Source organism: Camelina sativa, chromosome 15 (genome assembly GCF_030686135.1).
Source record: "Camelina sativa cultivar CO46 ecotype springtype chromosome 15, ASM3068613v1".
Taxonomy (NCBI): domain Eukaryota; kingdom Viridiplantae; phylum Streptophyta; class Magnoliopsida; order Brassicales; family Brassicaceae; genus Camelina; species Camelina sativa.
The window spans coordinates 30229939-30249481 of record NC_141894.1 but is presented as its reverse complement, the minus strand read 5'-3'; the positions used below and the strand labels follow the sequence as shown (position 1 = coordinate 30249481).

The 19543-nt window shown below is 34.0% G+C and overlaps 5 protein-coding genes across 5 annotated transcripts; 2 read left to right on the top strand and 3 right to left on the bottom strand.

Annotated features, from left to right (window-relative positions):
• Positions 1-4967: 4967 nt before the first annotated feature.
• On the top strand, positions 4968-8723 carry LOC104747751 (uncharacterized). Its single transcript, XM_010469440.3, has 4 exons — positions 4968-7075; positions 7162-7376; positions 7472-7695; positions 7784-8723. The coding sequence occupies exons 1-4, from the start codon at positions 5737-5739 to the stop codon at positions 8502-8504; spliced, it is 2499 nt and encodes an 832-aa protein (XP_010467742.1). The 5' UTR covers positions 4968-5736; the 3' UTR covers positions 8505-8723.
• Positions 8644-10919, bottom strand: LOC104747752 (mitochondrial outer membrane import complex protein METAXIN). The gene is made up of 6 exons (XM_010469441.3): positions 10680-10919; positions 9783-10117; positions 9604-9680; positions 9456-9516; positions 9200-9344; positions 8644-9071 (listed from the first exon to the last, which is right to left on the bottom strand). The coding sequence occupies exons 1-6, from the start codon at positions 10837-10839 to the stop codon at positions 8902-8904; spliced, it is 948 nt and encodes a 315-aa protein (XP_010467743.1). The 5' UTR covers positions 10840-10919; the 3' UTR covers positions 8644-8901.
• A 558-nt stretch (positions 10920-11477) lies between these two features.
• Positions 11478-13164, top strand: LOC104747749 (spermidine hydroxycinnamoyl transferase-like). The gene is made up of 2 exons (XM_010469438.3): positions 11478-12494; positions 12635-13164. Exons 1-2 carry the CDS (start codon positions 11531-11533, stop codon positions 13024-13026), a joined length of 1356 nt encoding a protein of 451 aa, XP_010467740.1. The 5' UTR covers positions 11478-11530; the 3' UTR covers positions 13027-13164.
• LOC104747750 (GDSL esterase/lipase At2g19060) lies at positions 13100-15838 on the bottom strand. Its single transcript, XM_010469439.2, has 5 exons — positions 15372-15838; positions 15007-15131; positions 14552-14776; positions 13845-14091; positions 13100-13556 (listed from the first exon to the last, which is right to left on the bottom strand). Exons 1-5 carry the CDS (start codon positions 15610-15612, stop codon positions 13351-13353), a joined length of 1044 nt encoding a protein of 347 aa, XP_010467741.2. The 5' UTR covers positions 15613-15838; the 3' UTR covers positions 13100-13350.
• A 945-nt stretch (positions 15839-16783) lies between these two features.
• LOC104748870 (GDSL esterase/lipase At2g19050) lies at positions 16784-19287 on the bottom strand. Its single transcript, XM_087489498.1, has 5 exons — positions 18939-19287; positions 18490-18614; positions 18153-18377; positions 17481-17727; positions 16784-17158 (listed from the first exon to the last, which is right to left on the bottom strand). Exons 1-5 carry the CDS (start codon positions 19180-19182, stop codon positions 16953-16955), a joined length of 1047 nt encoding a protein of 348 aa, XP_087345624.1. The 5' UTR covers positions 19183-19287; the 3' UTR covers positions 16784-16952.
• Positions 19288-19543: the final 256 nt, after the last annotated feature.

The window sequence follows — 19543 nt, the reverse complement described above, 5'->3', positions numbered from 1 at the left end:
AGTATTAATATAAATCATCTATCAATATGCAAAGTCTTACTTTTTAAAGATTTGTAGATTCCCTGAGTGGCTTGTCTTTGTTATGTAATCTTGGTTGAACGTTGATTTTCTCTATAGAAAAATTTAATAGCAACGAATAGTGGGTTTTAAAATAAATGAACTTTTGTTATATATTAACAAATTAAGTGGACGTACGTCCTCTTGATCATAGTCAAACATAAGAATACGAAATAGCCCGAAGAGCCATACAAATTTTGTACCTGGGGGTTAGGTCCTATAAAAATACGTATATAGTTTGAGTGATCATATAAATATATTACTTTTTTATTTTCCAAAAGGTTAGTATAGACTCGTATGTTACAACATTTGGACCAGTGTATCTCAAACATCACTCATATATGAGGGCAAGACTTCTCACTCTTTCAGAGAAGTCATGCATGCGCCAGTGGAACAACCACTATTTGTAAGTGGTAGTTGTTTCAGCTTATTATATTTCAATTGTATTTCTATTTAAATTGTGATCGATCCAAATGAAGCTGAACATACATGAAGCATAACATATACATAAGCTGTAAAAACAAAAATCACACCATCCCATATTGAATCTTCTTAAGATCAACAGCTTTGATATTGTAAATTTGCAAAGCATATCTATGCATTAATACTTAAATCTTATCACAGAATGGCATATTAGGTAGACAATATTTTCAGGATCTATTCTAAGTTCTAACGAATAGACTTGTTCGAGCGTTGGCTTCCAAAAACATTCTACATTCTCTATGTTCACTCACGATACACAAGTCTACAGTAGCTTATTCTTCTTGTCTTCTTGAATAAACCGCATGCTACCAAGTACCAACGATTTGTTTAATTTTTCTCTTTCCTTTTTAAAACACACATATTCCTTTAAAATTCTAAAAAGAGTAAAATAGTTCAAAGTAACACACACATCCACTATATCTTCTCAAACGAATCACCCAAAGTGTAAAATATAAAATTCTTTTTCTAAATTATAAATAAAATTAAACAGTTTAATTTTCATTAAGATATATTGAAAAGGCAAACAAAATTAGCCAACACTATAGGTCTATGAATATATATCGTAAGAAAATACACAGTGCGGGTGAACAATAAAATACACACACGTATAGTGAGCAAGAACATATGATTAAACTGGAATTGGAATGTAATAATAAGGAAACTTCTTTTGTGTTTCAATAAGTGGTTGTGCTTATATTCATTCTACCACCTGATACATTAAAATAGTAGTTCCTGAATCTTTGGAACTGTTTGCACAAAAAAAAAAAAAGAATCTTTGGAACTTTTTCTCAGAATAGTAACTTATTATTTTCAGTTTTCTCTACCTTTTTGTCAATACAGGAAACATTTCATATTCAGACTTCGATCACTAAACAATTCATCTCTCTTTCAATTTTTTCTATATAGTATTTTTTCCAGAAAACATTTTATTCATGAACTTAATTCTTTATTTTGTAGGTTATATTTAGAGAATATATGTGACAGAAATTAGTTTGAGTTTTGTAAGCTACTAATTAACTAGGTTAATTATATATTAAGCAAATCATTTTTACTATGGGATTAATTTCATAGTTGATTTAAGTAGAATTGTTAAAATCTAAGCATCTGACTAATAGATTTCTAAAAACATAGGAGGTTTAGAATCTCTTGGTCGGTCTTAATTAACCTTTATAGTTTCTTGTATAAATTAATACACGAATATGAAGTAAAATATTAATGGATATGGTATCGTGATGCATTAGAATACACATAAAAACGATAATGGACACCTATTATTTGTCAATATATAATACTTTTGAGAAAAGTTGATAATGTGGTTATAAAGGTTGATCAACGCAAATAAATTAGCAATGAGGTGGTCAAGCTTAATTGTATAATTAATTTGTTAAATCTTATCATAATCATATCTTTATTAAAGAAAAGCATACCGTTTAACGATCGATAATATAAGATACTCCCACCTTGGAGTTATATGATAGATTTGATGCAAAGTATTTATACCACTACGCATTAACTTGTGAGATTCACTTTCATCCTGGTGAGTGATGACCAGTCCGTCATACAGAGAACTTTGGTTATATAGTTCTGTACTTCTATTACTTTTGGTCATTCATCTTGAAATTTTCATACGTCCAAAATTTGTATATGTATATACTAACTGATAATATAATCGTTTCTACGACGAAGACAACGTACCATGCATTTATCTTTTCTTAAGTTTTTTTCGTCAATACCTGAACTACAAATTGTAATTAAACTAACCAGCCAAACTACATATATAAAACGCCATTTTCATGCCAATAGTTTAAGATTATATTCTCAACTGATACTATTTGACACTTAAAGCATAGGGCTCGAACGATAATGCTGAGATTTCTCATTTTGGGTCAATCCTTTCTATCATGTTCCTCTCTTGAAGAGATCATTTTCACCACCTCTCTCGATCTCTCTTGTAGAGACCACTGCCACCAAATAAGTGAAGGTGTCTTTGAATTAAAAATGGGGAAAAAGGCAAGAGACAAGTGTCTTATCATGATATGTACACAGTGAAAAACACGATCAGGTTATAGTGGACATACGATCAACAGCCAACATTAGCATATAAACTAAAATATGGTGATACAACATTTTTTTTTTCTAAAAGAAATACCATTTTCATGTAAATAAGTCAAACACACATTTGAGGGTGATAAAACTTTACTCAAACTATATACTGAATTTCATTATTTGTATACTTTCTTTTTTAATCAGAACAAAAAAACTTGCATATAATCACACAAAGCATGAACCATATGTAAAAACTGTTTGAATGTGAGTTCTTCTTTTACAAAATATCATATAAGTTAAGCATAATTGTTGTCGAGACCGAATCACACAATATGACTATGATCGGTTTTAAGATATCATATTTGACAAAATACGCGTTTGTGGCAATGTCACACAATAAAAGATATGTTGAGCTAAAACTTTGTGAAAACACAACACAATGATTGAAGTTATATACAAGTCCTACGGGCTAATTCTCCATTGGGCCAGATTAGGACTGAACTCTACTTAATATGAATGTCAATGGCATTGTCGTGAATAAAATGAGTACACTGGAACAAAAAAGGAGAAAGATCAGGTATCGAGGCATATTTTTATCGATGATGTATCCTTTACGAATGGTAGGGTCCAAATACTGGCTTTTACTTTAACAGGCTGAGTGAGCGAGGCCGAGGCAGGTCCCCTTCTTTTGATTTGCTTTTCCTAAATTCTTCCAACGTATTTTCCCACTGGTGATGCGTCCGCAGTTACTATAATGCCCCATTGCTTTGCTATCACAATTTATACTCTCATATTCCAAGGATTGATTCAATATGAATATAATTTTGATCTGTGATATTATATTAATAACGTCTATAATGAAAAACATAAGAGTTATCAAGAAAAAAAAAAGTTATTTGAATTTTAGCAATATAATATCATAAATATAGTAGAATGACTAACAAAATTATGCATGTTGCCGATTGGACATGAATTAAGTAGAGGTTATTGGTTTAAGATTTGAATAGAGTTTTAAAGATTTTAAATGTTATGTAGAATATGTTGTTATTAGATCAAGATTTTGTTAAACTCTTGTTAAAGTTTAGTGTTATTAGTTTATGATTTATAAAAAGTTATTTAAAATCTTAAGAAATCTGGGTTATTGGATTCAGACTTTTATAAAGTCATTAAAAGTTTTGTGTTATTCAATTAAAACAAAAGAATCTAGGATTGTTAATGAGTTCAATTGTTATGTTATTGGTTCATGATTTTAGACACTTTCTTTACAAAATAAAGTCATGGAAAGTATCATAAAAATACATGGATTGTTTGGAGGACTTTACTAAGATTTTAGAAAACTAATCAACAAAACTCTCTAGCAATCTTTAACAATCTTTCACTTATTCATTTTTCATGATTTTGTTGAACTCTTCAAAAATTTTCATCAATTTCAAACCAATACCACCCCTAAGACATACACCGTGCAAAATACTATCATTTATGGATATCACTATCCGAATTTACCAATAAATAATACTTTAAACTAGGAGATACCCCGTGCTTTAAGCACGGCTCAACATTTTTTTAAAAATTTCTAATATAATAATAAAATTTATTGTTACATATTTTTAAAAATATTTTTTTGAGATAATATTTATTTTTAATTGTTCTGTAAATCTATTAGTCTATTTTTTATTAACTTATATTACAGTTTTATATTGTTTGTTTTTTGTATTTGATTCATTATTTTGTGAAATATAAAGTAGTAATTTTAATATTATAATTGTGAGCAAATAAAAATTATTAATTTATCATCTATATAAATTTAGTTTTACCATCCTGCCAATGTAGAAATTAAAACATACATTTTTCATAGATTAATTAATATATTTTCGTTTTTTAAAAATTCAAATAACAACAAATACAGAAAAAATTCTGTACTTTATTAATCATAAATATTATATAAAAATTCCAAACAATTTGTAAATAAAATAAAGATGATAGAAAAATCATATTTTGAAATTTTAACAAAATTTTCGAAATTTAGTTATTAAAAACAAATTATATTGTATATTTGGATATAAAAACTTAGTTTTTAAAATTCTGATTGGTTTATTTATTTTTTTAAAAAAATATTTAGTAATTTCGTCCATAATTTCTAAATTTTTTTATATTTTATCTGTGAGTGTTTTTTTTTTAAAAAATTAATTATATTTATTTAATTAATTAATTAAGCTTAATTAAAATTTTCTAATGGCAATTGAATGTAATTTTTTACCCATTTTAAAGTTAGTTTTATATTTGTACTTCCCAATTAATATAGTAGGATACAATTTTCGATACTGCTAATCTTTTTGTCGAGTGTAACTAAAAAAACAAATGAGAGTGGCAAAAGTGAAAATAAAGATGAAAAGCGAGGATAGAAACAAAACAGCGTCGTATACCGTGTCCGGTCTTTTTGCTTCGTAGCCAAAAATATTATTATTCTCGTCGCCATTGCTTTAAAAATTTTAGTTTTCATTTTTTTTATTTTCAGCTCTGCCTCCACCTCCAACTTCCCCATACACTTTATTTGTTTTTTTTATTAATGTTCTTGTTGCCTGCGAGTACTCTGTCTTCCTTCTCCATCTTGATTGAGAGTAGAGTAATAGAGTCTTGACTTCTCTCTCTTTCATTTCTCTCTCCTTTATAATCCGACAGTAATTTTGACCGTTGCTTTCTCCAACGTCTCTCTCTCTCTCTCCGTCTACTGTGTATCCCTCACGCTCCTCCTTCAGTTCTCTTTTGACTCATAATTAGGTTTTTTTATTTCTTTGTCTTCTCTCTCTCTCTCTTCTTTAACTTCTTTACTGGGTTTGCTTATTGCCTTTTTTTTTCTTCTTCTTTTGGACATTTCTCAAGACCAAATCCAAAGATTTTCACACGATTTCTCATCTGAGTTTCTGTCGTTTTTTTGAGTAAAATCGCAAAATCTACGCATTTCTTGAAGAGGGTTTAAGGGTTTTCAAGAAGCTTTGTCTTGTATATTAAGCAAAGAATCTTCTCAGTTAATTATAATTAAGCTATGTCTTTAATTTTCTTTTCTTCTTCTTCTTCTTCTTCTTCTTCAGTTGTTTCGTAGCTTTGTATGAGTCTCTTAAGCTCTGGATTAAAAAAGCTTCAATAAAGAAAATGGGATGTTCTCATTCGAAGTTAGATGATGAAGAAGCAGTTCAGATCTGTAAAGACAGGAAACGTTTCATCAAACAAGCCATAGAACATAGAACCAAGTTTGCTTCTGGTCACATTGCTTATATCCAATCTCTTAGAAAAGTCTCTGATGCTCTCCATGACTTTATCATCCAAGGAGACAACAACAACAACAACAACAACAACAACAACAACAACAACAACGAGTTCCTTCCTCTGAGTCAAGACTCATTCATCACTCCGGTTAAGAGAAGACCACCGAGACGCCGCAACCGTAGTAACAGCAGCGGTGAGTTCATCTCCATTACGCTTTCTTCAATGCCTCCTAAGATGATTCAAGGTAGGCCAAGATCGAATGTGAAAGCTAGTTACTTGATGGCTAATAGAAGCAGACCTGTTCGAGTAGAACAGAGATCCCCTGAAACGTATAGAGTTGAGACATTTTCACCACCTAGTAACCAATATGGTGAGGCAGATGGTTTCTTTGGAATGAATATGAATATGAATATGAACACTTCTGCTTCTACTTCATCTTCGTTTTGGAATCCGTTGAGCTCTCCTGAGCAAAGGCTAAGTACTCATAACATTCCACCTCCTTCACCTCAGAATTCTCAGTGGGATTTCTTCTGGAATCCGTTTTCTTCATTGGATTATTATGGATATAACAATAGTTATGATCGAGGAAGTGTTGATAATAGGAGTGGTACTGGTATGGATGATGAGATTAAAGGGTTAAGACGTGTTAGAGAGGAAGAAGGGATTCCTGATTTGGAAGAAGATGATGAGCCTAATGAACCTGAACCTGTGAGGTTTCAGAATCATAATCCTAATCCGAATCCGAAAGCAACCGAAGAAACTAGAGGTAAAATAGATAAGAGTTGTTGCAATGAGGAAGTTAAAGTTGAAGATGTTAATGAGGATGAGGATGAGGATGAAGATGATGATGATGATGATGATGATGATGATGATGATGATGGGGAGTTTACGGATAGCGGGTGTGAAAGTGAGAACGAGGGGGGTGAGAAATGCGTAGCTCCAACGCAAGAACAGAGGAAAGTTGAGGTGTCTAGAGGAGAACAACCTACAGGGAATGTTGTTGGAGTAGGGAAGGTTCAAGAGATGAAGAATGTTGTTGGTGTTAGAGATGATACAAAGTCTCCAGGTTTCACAGTGTATGTGAACCGCAGACCAACAAGCATGGCTGAGGTAATCAAAGATCTTGAAGATCAGTTCACAACTATTTGTGACGCGGCTAAAGAAGTCTCGGGGCTTTTGGAAGCTAGTAAGGCTCAATACGCATCATCCTCTAATGACCATAGTGGTAAGTTCATGATACAATGTTGCAATCTTTTTATGTTTTATGACTTACTTACAAATGAACTCCTTTTGTTTCTGTGGTTTTTGTAGCCAGGAAAATGCTGAATCCAGTAGCTTTGTTCCGCTCGGGTTCATCAAGATCTTCATCTTCAAGATTCTTGATCACTTCTTCTGGTGGTTCCAGAGAGAGTGGTTCTGAAAGCAGAAGCGATGTTTCAGATGAATCTTGCATGATTTCAGGTAGCCACCAAACAACGTTGGACAGACTTTTTGCGTGGGAGAAGAAACTCTACGATGAAGTTAGGGTAAGTGACAAGAGATCTAAGCAAGTGGTGACAATTGAAATCTTGGTTTTATCTCTGTTGTATTTTAACAAATGGTCTTTCTGGTGTCGTGACAGTCAGGGGAACGTGTTCGAAGAGCATATGAGAAGAAATGTATGCAGCTGAAAAATCAGGACGTGAAAGGAGATGATCCACTTGCGGTTGATAAAACAAGGGCTACAATCAGAGATTTAGACACACAGATCAAGGTCTCAATACACTCGATTGAATCCATCTCTAAAAGGATTGAGACTCTTCGTGACCAAGAACTGTTGCCTCAGCTTCTTGAGCTGGTTCAAGGGTAAGGGTAACACCAACAACTTCTTCTTCCTCTTTGGTTTCTCTTTTAACCCTCATACTGACGAAATGGTAAATCATGATCATAACAGATTAACAAGGATGTGGAAAGTAATGGCAGAAAGTCACCAGATACAGAAACGAACACTAGACGAAGCCAAACTGTTACTTGCAGGCACACCAGTTTCAAAACGTCACAAGAAGAGACAACCTTCGATAACGCCAGAGGCTATCAACTCTCAAAGATTAGCTCAATCTGCTTTGAATCTTGAAGCTCAGCTCCGAAACTGGAGAGCATGTTTTGAATTATGGATCACATCTCAGAGATCCTATATGAAAGCATTATCCGGTTGGCTTCTAAGATGTTTCAGATGTGATCCTGACCCCGAGAAAGTTAGATTATCCTCATGTCCCCATCCTATATACCGAGTCTGCATCCAATGGTCAAGGTTGCTTAACAGCTTGAACGAGAAACCGGTTTTGGACAAACTTGAGTTCTTTGCCTCAGGAATGGGTTCAATCTATGCAAGACAAGTTAGGGAAGATCCCAATTGGAGTGGAAGCGGGTCAAGAAGATATTCAGGATCAGAGAGCATGGACCTTGTGGTGGCTGATAAGGTAGATGAAGATGTTGTGATGACTGCTGAGAAACTTGCAGAGGTTGCAGTGAAGGTTCTCTGCCATGGAATGTCTGTTGCTGTTAGTTCACTCGCTGAGTTTGCCATCAACTCGGCTGATGAACACTCGAAGCTTGGTAGCCAACCAGAAGAAGATACGTCGGAGCAGCCTCCGGATGTAAATTGCAATTCCTAATTGTCATTTAATTTATTTGGTTTTAGAGAGTTTAGATTTAGGTAGGTTTTTGGCATCATCTTTTGCTATCAGAAGATAGTTTATAGATGGATGAGATCCGTATTATTATTAGTAAGACAAATAGAGTTAGTTCAGTTGATTTTGAGAATGTACCAAGAGTCTTCCAATTCTGATACATTGTCTTGAACCAATGAAATTTATGAAAAAGCCAATTCAATCTCTTGCAGAACAAAAACCGTTATAATGTGACTAAATCTCAGATATGTATCCTCTCGCTAACTAAGAGTTCAAGAAAAAAGCACAGAGATTACTGGTTCCTTTATGGTAGTCTAGGAAGACGCGAGGTTTATGAGTTTGCCTGAGAGTTACCAATCCATTTAATAAGAGAAGCTTTAGTCTAGTCATCTTCATCTTCATACTCCGGTTCATCCGAACTACCTCCTCCCATCACGGATAAGTATATAACGACAGCTAGAAACTGAGCAGCTATAAAGAATCTTGCTCTTTTCTTGAATTTTTTCTCCTCTTCGGTCTTTTCCACCTTTGGTTTGCTCTTTGGCTTCGAACCTGAACAAAAGATGAAATTCATTTGCTTTACAGGCTTAGACATAATTTACTCGCATATATGACAGATGTATAATACAAAATCTGAAGAGTGCATGATATGGAAGTTGTAAGGCTTGTATGCGTCTTACCCTTTCTAGTAAATGAGGAAGGGAACGAGTGAAGTGGAGGTGATGGAGATGAAGAAGAGGCTTCGAGGAACTCTGCCTTAAGTTTCTCAGCATATCTGACAAGATTATTATGTTCCAGAAGTTTGCACCGAAGCACAGATGTTTCCTGATCATGTATCATTACAAAACTACTTCATAAACTGTTTTGAAGCTAGTTTCTACCTGATTAATCAATAAGTGAAAAGTATAATAGTTGGAAATTTTTAAAGCTGCTCACCGGTAATACTTGGATTATAAAAAGCATGTGCGAGAGTAAGAAAGCATCCAGGCTCGATGGCCTGTGGGAGGAGAATAACAAAAACATTGTCAACCTTTTAAAGAAGGCTCAAGAGAAAGAATCATGTTCATCAATGTGATTGCAATACCTGTCTTCAAAGAGAAACTTCTGCTCGCCTAACCTAGTCGACAAAGCTTCATATGCCTCACCTGCTCTTTTGTATATCTGTTCATTAAAGACTATGAACTTTAGTAACTAGTTTGAATGTTCACAAAATATAAACCAAATGTCTTGTCATAAAACAACAACACTTTAAGTAAAGCCAACCTGTGTTTCTCTTTGCTCTGCGGTTTCTTTGGTGATTCCCAAACGGTTCTTGGCCATGTATGTCTGCTTATAAAACAGGACCTTGCTGATTACCCAAGGAAGATCGGAATAGTAGATTTTCGATGTAGATATTCCCTCGGTACCAACCCATATTTCATAGGTAAGAGCTTCTTCCAGCCAAGACGCAATAAGAGCCTTCAACGATAAATATTCCGGAAGAGACTGGAGCTGAGCGTCAAGATTGACAATCCCATCTTTCTTCAGTTTCTCAATTACTCCTCCATCCTCATTGTTGTAAGCAACATATGTACCATTTTCAAAGTACGGCAGTTCATCTATACAAAACCACAATAAAAGGAAACAATTTGATAACATGGTCGATTCTCAATACATTAGCTTAAAACATCTAATGCACAAATCTGTATATATCAGAGAGCAAAAGGTTACTCAAAATCTCAACTTCAAAACGCAAATCAATACACAAAAGTTTTGGAGAAATTAACCAACATTACACCATTGCACCAATGTTAAAATACAAAAACCAATTATAAAATTCTCATACACAAGCATTGTAACAAAACACCATTATTCACTTCGAATCAAGTACGAGAACGAGCAATTCAACCAAAAGCCATAAGAAGAAATTATAAAACTCTTCGTATTCAGAAAAGTTCACCAATGTTATCTAATGTCAAATTAAACACTTCCAAAAAGTTCAAACATCAATTACTATAACCTAAAAATCCCAATTTCAACTCTGAATTAAGAACTGAATTTATCTAGTCTATGATTCGATCCTCAATTCAAGCTTAATTGAATTCACAATTGAAGTCTTTAACCATATACACATCACGCAACTGAAACCTTATTCTAAACAATTAAACATCGCGTTGATACCTGAATCAGGGAAGGTTGAATTGAAGGCAAGTTCAAAAGGAAGCTTTGCTAATTTGAGATATATGTAAGCGGGAAGACAATTAGGGCAAGCTGTTGGGAGATCGAAGCTAGGCTTCCTTGCGACCAAAGTGTAAACCTCCGTCTCTTGATCGCCTTCCATTATCGTGTTCGTGTGTGTATTGATTCGAGAGAGAGAGAGAGCTCTGGTCAAGAAGAATAATAATAATAATAATATGAGAGAGCAGGAAGAGATCCAGTCGGGTCCGGGTCTGGGTCAAGGTTTAGTCGGTCGGGTTTTTAAATTAGGGTTTTAAAATACTCCACCCATTTTGGGCTTTAAAAGGCCCACGACCCATTAAGTATGTAGAGGCTGGAATTGGACTTAAATTTTTAACATAAATCATTTTCTTCAAGGTTTTAGGATTAATGCTACAAGAGGGGTTAGTATTTAATTATTTGTGCTTTTGATTTAGCATTTGGTTTTCAGACTTTGTTGGGATTAAATTTTTAACGTTTTTGTTTTTTTGAAGTTATACATTTCCTAATATATGCTCAAGTGTAGACGGAACTTTTTTTTTTCATTTTTTTTTTTTCATGGAATGTTCAACATCAATGTGAATATAAATGAGAGAAAGGACAATACGCATGATCATACAACCGAACAAAACTAAACCTTATTATCACTTCCACTAAATAAGCTGCTTCCAAGGCAACAAACTAAACCACGAGAAATACATTTTTGACTCGGTGCTACAAACTTAAGATAAAAACCATGTTACTGAAAGTACTATATAAACATTAGTTTAGCACAAACTTTGAAAAGAGAAAAGAGAAAAAAGGGGGTTTGTGTTATGGCTCCCATAACTTTTAGAAAATCTTGCACTATAGTACCGGCCGCACCAACGTGGATCGGTCGGTTTCCATTAGCCGAGTGGGATCAAGTTGGTACAATAACTCACATTCCCACCCTTTACTTCTATGACAAGCCATCTGAATCTTTCAAAGGCAATGTAGTCGAAACCCTAAAAAACTCGTTAAGCCGTGTGCTAGTCCATTTCTACCCTATGGCCGGCCGTCTACGTTGGCTCCCTCGGGGGCGATTCGAGCTCAATTGTAATGCCGAGGGAGTGGAGTTCATCGAAGCTGAATCCGAGGGAAAGCTTTCAGATTTCGAAAATTTCTCTCCGACGCCGGAATTCGAGAACCTTATGCCGCAAGTAAACTATAAAAACCCTATCGAAACGATACCTCTCTTTTTAGCTCAGCTTACCAAATTCAAATGCGGTGGATTAAGTCTTAGTGTAAACATTTCTCATGCGATCGTCGATGGCCAAAGCGCGCTTCACTTTATTTCTGAATGGGCGAGACTCGCACGCGGTGAACCGTTAGAAACCGTTCCATTTCTCGACCGGAAAATACTCTGGGCTGGCGAACCGCTCCCACCGTTTGCATCGCCGCCAAAGTTCGACCACAAAGAGTTTGATCAGCCGCCTTTTTTGATTGGCGAGAAGGACAATGTAGAAGAGAGAAAGAAGAAAACGATTGTGGCGATGCTGAAACTGAGCAAGCCTCAGCTTGAGAAGCTAAGAAGTAAAGCGAACGGAAGCAAATACGCTGATCCATCGAGAGGGTTTACAAGGTACGAAACGGTCACGGGACATGTGTGGAGGTGTGCGTGTAAAGCACGTGGCCACTCTCCGGAGCAACCCACGGCTTTAGGAATCTGTATAGATACTCGTAGTCGGATGCAGCCACCTCTTCCACGCGGCTACTTCGGCAATGCTACTCTTGACGTGGTCGCAGCAAGCACCTCAGGTACGCGTATTTTTCTATTATTATTAAATTTGTTTTGTTTTCTGAATCTTCTTCTTTGCCCTTTTGTCTTGTGCTTAAAGGTAGGTTAGTATTAATTCTACAATGCAACGTCTGTTTCGATAATGTTGTGATGCTTATAGGTGAACTGATATCGAATGAATTGGGTTTCGCGGCGAGTTTAATTAGTAAAGCCATAAAGAATGTGACAAACGAATACGTGATGATTGGGATCGAGTATCTCAAGAACCAAGAAGATCTCAAGAAGTTTCAAGACCTACATGCCTTGGGAAGCACGGAGGGTCCATTCTACGGAAACCCTAATCTTGGATTGGTGAGCTGGTTAACTTTACCAATGTACGGTCTAGATTTCGGATGGGGTAAGGAGTTCTACACGGGACCAGGCACGCATGATTTCGATGGCGACTCACTGATCTTGCCGGATCACGACGAAGACGGCTCTGTGATTCTCGCTACCTGTCTACAAGTGGCTCACATGGAGGCCTTCAAGAAACACTTCTATGAAGATATCTAGGCTTATATGTTGTCATAAACATGACGTATACAAATATTTATGCATTTTCATTTGAATTATATTTCTGTTGCTGTGGTTCTTGAACTGTATTAATAAATTCACACATATAAACTACATACAGTATTATTGTTTGGCCTATAAGATAATTGCTACTGAATTTAGAGATCGTGCTTCTCCATTACAACATTTGGTAATAATCTTGTAATGAATTTGACTTAGAATGGGTTTTTGTTTGGTAATGATCATTTGTTTTTTTTTAATATGATGAATTTACGTGTGTATGTCTGTATACTGATAATAAGTATACACATTTTCCAAATAATGTTATATAGTAAGCAGAAAAATGCTGTAAGGAGACGTAATGAGTCCGGAAAACGCAGATTGTGCCACCACCTTATTGGCTGCTTCTGTGCTGTGGACATTGTCCCAGTACACGTAGCGTTCTCGAGACGGACAAACCGGTTTATTTGCGGCACAAAGTTCTTGCCCCAATTCCACCGTACAGCAACTCTTGTCTGTTACCGTAAACCCTACAAAATTATATATGATTAAATTATATAAACAGAATCGGAAACATCATATTGTTTCTTGCAAGAAACAAACACCATTAAAATCGTACTTATTCACGATATTATATATATTTTGTGTGGACGTGTGTCGTTAATGGAATAGATTTAATGATTAGTAATAGTACGTGATGATGACAGAAACAGAAAATGCACTATTTTTGAAATATTTTCATAATCTATGTTTTTAGTTTTGTTCAAATTGTTTCCTATTAGGTAAAAAAAATAGCGAGTTATATATAGTGTACATACCCAAAACGAAATACGCAATTGAATTTTGGCCGCTGAAGATATCAACGAAGGTGAACTTAGCATTAGCAAAGTTTCTGTTGAATTCATAGACAAGTGCTTTGAGTTTCTCATTGAAAGGTTCAACCGCTTTGTTCACTTCAGCAGCACAGCCATTACCGCCACCATGGGAAGCAATCATACGCGGTGTGCACCCGAGTTTACTCACCCCAAACACCGCCACCTTCCTTGCTCCTAGGACGTACAATGACTACACAAAATTGTATCGTTTCGTTATATCTATGATATATGATTAGGAATATACAGTAGAGATATAGATCCAATCTACTCCATCATTTCTATGTTTTTTTTAAAATTAAATTGAAATTTGGAGATTTTTTGTTTTTATTTTACATAATATAGCAATTGTTCAATTTCTACTTTTTTCCTACAAAAACATAATAAATACTTCTGTCTTTGATTTGATTATGTAATATAAATGACCCATGGCATATAAGTAGTGATATAGCAAATGCAATCCAAATTCCGATAAGATCATTCTACAATTATAAAATTAATTTCAGCTTTCTTATAAGTAAGATAATACTTTAAAACTATTCTTGAACAATATAGAATCACTAGATATTCAAAATTTTGTAGTGATAAAAAATATATACCTAATGTGAAATTTCTACAAAACAATCAAAATTGAAGGCATATATTGTTAGTACCTTCAAATAAGAGCGATAACTTTGAATGAGAGAATCAGCATATTGGTCGAAATCGAAATTGGCATTGGTAGTGTACGGAGCTGGCATGAAATAGTTGTTGAGATAATCATTGCTTCCAATATTAATTGTGTATAGACACTTCTTCAGCTTCTCTTGTGGAACATTCGCCGTCACAATCATCATCTGGTGATTCGCTATTTGTTTTTCGAAACTGATTCTTTCACCCTATATCATAATCCATAACATTAAAGTACGTATTTTTTTTATTACTGTATCAATATTAACTGGATGTTTTTAGAAAATGTTCTACATTAAATACTTAAAATATTATGTCTTCTTAAATGTAAACATAATGAAAAAACGATTACCTTTTTTTCATCTCTATTAATGAAAATGAATGAAAAAAAATCTCTATAATCTAATCTATTTGGCCCTGAAATTGGTCAAGTTCTTACCAAATGTTGGCTAGTTTCTTCACGAATTCCGCCACCACCAGAAGCATAGTTTATTCCGGTGTGAGCTTGTTCTGTCGATGCTTTGGTGAATGGTGGAATGTCATAACTGAATCTCACTAGTTCAGCTGAAAGGAAAAAAAGAATCATTGAAACTCATTTATAGAGCAAAATGAAAAGAAGTATATGGTTAAAAAAATAAGTGTATACACTAATTCATTTGATCATTTGCTAAAACCAAATAATACCTACACTTAAAACTTCAAGCTAGGTCGTTATGCCACTTTCCAATAAACAGAACTAATTAGTAATTTATATCATCACCAAAACAATATCGGCGAAAGAGATAAACCAAATTTGAAGCTTACCGATAAAGTCTGGAATGTTACGACCATTGCTGAACCGGCCGGTAGGACCTCTAGCGAAATCAATACCGTAAGGTAAATAGTTGACTTTGGCCAAGGTGTTCAAGTCATTGTTGTTACCATTGTCGAAGACGGAGTCTCCGAAAACGAAATAGCAAGGCACTTCTTGTCCACGAACTGCCTCGGCCATTACAAACGCCGTGGCAAAAGCCCACATCAATGGTTTGAACATTCCCTCGGCCATTTTTATGCAAATAAACCAGAAAAATAAAATGTAATGACAACTTTAATGTATGAAGAGAAAAGTCTATATATAAGCATACATAGAGCGAGACACATACGCAAGACAATAGATAATGAGTAAATCAGTGATGTTTAATATATATATATATATATATATATATATATTTTGAAAGATCTTCAATAATATTCAACTTGACGTGAATCATTTTTTTTCTTTTTCTGGAAAAATATGTTCAAAAGTCAACTTGTAATGAGAAAATTATAAGTTATTTCGAGAGGGAAAACCTCGTGGTGTTTTAGAAAAACTATTTAATAATCATTATTTTGAATTTGAGTCTGATACATATATTTTTGGCTTCATGAAGAACCTTTTTTTTAATCTTATTTAGTTGAATAAAACGACCATTTCTTCTTAGCTTTTTTAAAAAGATTAGTTTGCAAGTCGACGCACTGGACATGTTTGGCGTTAATTATTGTGATGACCTCTACAATGAGCTGTAGTTTGCTAAATTATTTAAACTTCACACACGTCGTGAATCCCATCAAACTAGGGATTTGGTTACATATATATGCAAAACTAAAAACAACGATAATGACATGAGAATGAAATTACTATAGAGAGTATGGAAAAATACATCTTTAACTTATAGATAACACCTGAAGCGTTACAAGCTCAACGGATATATTCAGCACTAAGACAGCTCTTAGTCTGACATCAAAGTTTTTGTATAAAAATTGAAAAGAAAAAAAACTAGCTAGAAACTATTTATCATAATACACAAATTCTGATGAACACTATAAATTTTTTTTACTTGTTGGGGTGGTTAATCTTTTATAGAAGACTGTTATAGCGAAATAAAAAAATAAGTTAAATTTCTGTTGTGTAAATAGAAAAATAAGATGTAATTTTTCGGTTTTAGTCTTGCTCCAAGTAATTTATATTCTCTATATATGTGCTTCGACTCGTAAAAACTAACGTTGGTTACTTTTATTATTAAGAGGGTTTCGTGCAGTATTCATTTTGTTTTTTCAAGTTTGGAAAACTAAGCCACCTAGCGTTGTTATTTTAGCTTAGAAAATTCAGTGACGTACATAAATTCGTATATAATTTAATTCTTTTCATCTCATAAAGTAATGTTCACAGGCCAGTTGAAACAAAGTCTTCTTAAATCTTGATAAATAAAATAATTGAATTAACGAACAAAAGTTAATCATCATACAATTAACTTTATAAAAAGAATGTAATTTTAATTTAAAAACATTTTAAGGAAAAAAATTTTCAACAAAAAAAAATTAATTAAAAAAATGGTTTTCTCTATATATTTTGTAGTGTTGCACCTATCATATTGCGAGCATAGAAAGGCTGTAAGGAAACGCAATGAGTCCAGCGTACGCGGCCTTTGCTACCACCATATTGGCTGCTTCTGTGCTGTGGACATTGTCCCAGTACACATACTGTCTTCGAACCGGACAAACTGGTTCATTGGTCGCACAAAGTTCTTCTCCTGGTTTTACGGTACAACAACTCTTTTCTGAAACCGTAAATCCTACAAAGATATATGTGACATATATATGATTACATTATAGGAAAATAATCCAAAAATAGCATGCATTTATGTTACTACATATATGAACAAAATATTATTAATTAATAAATATTTTAAATTTGTGAGAAAACCAAACTGCATCTTTAATGAATTTAATTTAGTACTGTATATAAAAAGAGACAATTTTATTTTTAGTAACTAGTTTTCTGGATAATAGTCATGATAATATTTTACAAAACCTATAAAAGTTTGTTTCCTAGATTAGGAAATGTAATCAAATATATATAGTACGAGTGTAATCAAATATATATAGTTTACATACCTAAGGCGAGATATGCGAGAGGATGTTGGCCGGTGAAGACATCAACGAAGGTGAACTTAGCATCAGCAAAGTTTCTATTGAATTCAAAAACGAGAGCTTTGAGGTTCGTGTTGAAAGGTACAACCGCTTTGTTCACTTCAGCAGCACAGCCATAACCGCCACCATGGGAGGCAATCATACGAGGTGTGCACCCGAGCTTACTCACCCCAAACACAGCCACCTTCCTTGCTCCTAGAACGTACAACGACTATACACAAAATATATCTATAAATTATCTACCTAACAAAAAAAAAAAAAAAAAAATATATATATATATATATATATATATAGCTATTCATATTTTATTTTGCTTACACAATATATTAATTGTTTATACCACTATTATACTATATTAAAATTTCCCCTCTGTTATTTTATTATTTGTTGTTGAAGGAATCATATTATTTGGTATGTAATATAAGTAATGATATAATTTTAGAAAATGCAATCTAAATTCCGATATAGCTATTCTTCTATTTCAACATTAATTTTAAATTGAAATATTATAATAAAATACTTTATGATAATCACTAAGTCTTTTTTTTTTTTGAAAAAGAGCATAGGTTGACCAAAAAAAAAATATACACAAATACAACCTTTTCTTCCCTAAAACCTTACGCGGCATAGTCGTACCTTCAAATAAGAGCGATAGCTTCGAATGAGAGAATCAGCATATTGATCGAAACTGTACTTGCGATTGGTCATATACGGAGGTGGCATGAAATAGTTGTTGAGATAATCATTGCTTCCAATATTAATTGTGTATAGACACTTCTGCAGCTTCTCTTGTGGAACATTCGCCGTCATAATCATCGTCCGGTGGTTCTTTATTTGGTTTTTAAGACTGATACTTTCACCCTATATCGTGAAAAATAATATATCATATAAAATATCCATGAAAAGATTAGTTTAAGTCTTTTCTAAGGAAGCAATATATACATGACCAAGGTTAATGTTGTCTAGTTCTCACCAAATGTTGGCTAGTTTCTTCGCGAATTCCACCGCCACCAGAAGCGTAGTTTATTCCAGTGTGAGCTTGTTCCGGCGATGCTCCCGTGAACGGTGGAATGTAATCAGTGAATCTCATTAGTTCAGCTAAATTAGAAAGAAAATATGTTAGACAGGAACATTCACAAATTTTGAAAAACTTATCCCGCAATACATATTAGTTATGAAAACCGAGTGGAGACAAACTTTAACTATCAATAGTAAACAAAACAAATAATACCTACATTCTTTTTTTTTTTTTGGTTTTTTTTTTTTTCACAAAATAGTACCTACAAACTTGAAACTAGGCAAAAAAAATAAAAAATATTGTGCTACTATTTTCTTATAACACTTTTCTTTTTCGTAGTTTATATCAACAATTTTATTCAGAACAATATTGGCAAAGAGATAAACCAAATGTGGGGGACTAACCGATAATGTCAGGAATATTACGACCATTGCTGAACCTACCGGTAGGACCTCTAGCAAAATCAACACCGTAAGGTGAATAGTTGACTTTGGCCGAGGTATTCAAGGCATTGTTGTTACCATTGTCGAAGACAGAGTCTCCGAAAACGAAATAGCAAGGCACTCGTTGTCCACGAGCCACCTCGGCCAGTGCAGATGTCGTGGCCACAAAGACACACAACAATGCCTTGAGCATTCCCTCGGCCATTTTCGGAAATTAATTACCAGAAATCTGAAAATGCTGACGTTGAATTGAAAAGAGAAGAATCTACGTATAAACATAAATAGAGAGAAACAGACAACAACGTTGTCCAAAAAAAAAAAAACAAAAACTGGCAGATGTAAATTCTATTTCAAGGCTAGAGACGACAGATCAGATAACGAGTAAATCAAGGGACATTATTATTTTGATTTTCAGAGAGATCTTTAAGTATCATCTTGTACGTACGTAAGTTGTTTTTTTTGTTAGGCAAATCCCTCAGTAGTCAACTTGTACGTGAGTTGTAATAAAGAATATGACAAGTCATCTTAACATCAAAAATAAAACACGTGGTGTTTGTGAAAATAGT

Excerpts from the sequence above, each read along its gene's own strand:
- LOC104748870 (XM_087489498.1), bottom strand. The coding sequence starts at position 19,182 with ATGGCCGAGGGAATGCTCAAGGCATTGTTGTGTGTCTTTGTGGCCACG. Across the intron at positions 18,615-18,938 it reads TAATATTCCTGACATTATCG|CTGAACTAATGAGATTCACT; the intron begins GTTAGTCCCCCA and ends TTTCTAATTTAG. Across the intron at positions 17,159-17,480 it reads TCTCGCATATCTCGCCTTAG|GATTTACGGTTTCAGAAAAG; the intron begins GTATGTAAACTA and ends ATATCTTTGTAG.
- LOC104747750 (XM_010469439.2), bottom strand. The coding sequence starts at position 15,612 with ATGGCCGAGGGAATGTTCAAACCATTGATGTGGGCTTTTGCCACGGCG. Across the intron at positions 14,092-14,551 it reads GTTATCGCTCTTATTTGAAG|TCATTGTACGTCCTAGGAGC; the intron begins GTACTAACAATA and ends AATTTTGTGTAG. Across the intron at positions 13,557-13,844 it reads AATTGCGTATTTCGTTTTGG|GGTTTACGGTAACAGACAAG; the intron begins GTATGTACACTA and ends ATAATTTTGTAG.
- LOC104747751 (XM_010469440.3), top strand. The coding sequence starts at position 5,737 with ATGGGATGTTCTCATTCGAAGTTAGATGATGAAGAAGCAGTTCAGATC. Across the intron at positions 7,377-7,471 it reads AACTCTACGATGAAGTTAGG|TCAGGGGAACGTGTTCGAAG; the intron begins GTAAGTGACAAG and ends GTGTCGTGACAG. Across the intron at positions 7,696-7,783 it reads CTTCTTGAGCTGGTTCAAGG|ATTAACAAGGATGTGGAAAG; the intron begins GTAAGGGTAACA and ends TGATCATAACAG.
- LOC104747752 (XM_010469441.3), bottom strand. The coding sequence starts at position 10,839 with ATGGAAGGCGATCAAGAGACGGAGGTTTACACTTTGGTCGCAAGGAAG. Across the intron at positions 10,118-10,679 it reads TTCAACCTTCCCTGATTCAG|ATGAACTGCCGTACTTTGAA; the intron begins GTATCAACGCGA and ends GGTTTTGTATAG. Across the intron at positions 9,681-9,782 it reads CAGAGCAAAGAGAAACACAG|ATATACAAAAGAGCAGGTGA; the intron begins GTTGGCTTTACT and ends TTTAATGAACAG.
- LOC104747749 (XM_010469438.3), top strand. The coding sequence starts at position 11,531 with ATGGCTCCCATAACTTTTAGAAAATCTTGCACTATAGTACCGGCCGCA. Across the intron at positions 12,495-12,634 it reads GGTCGCAGCAAGCACCTCAG|GTGAACTGATATCGAATGAA; the intron begins GTACGCGTATTT and ends TGATGCTTATAG.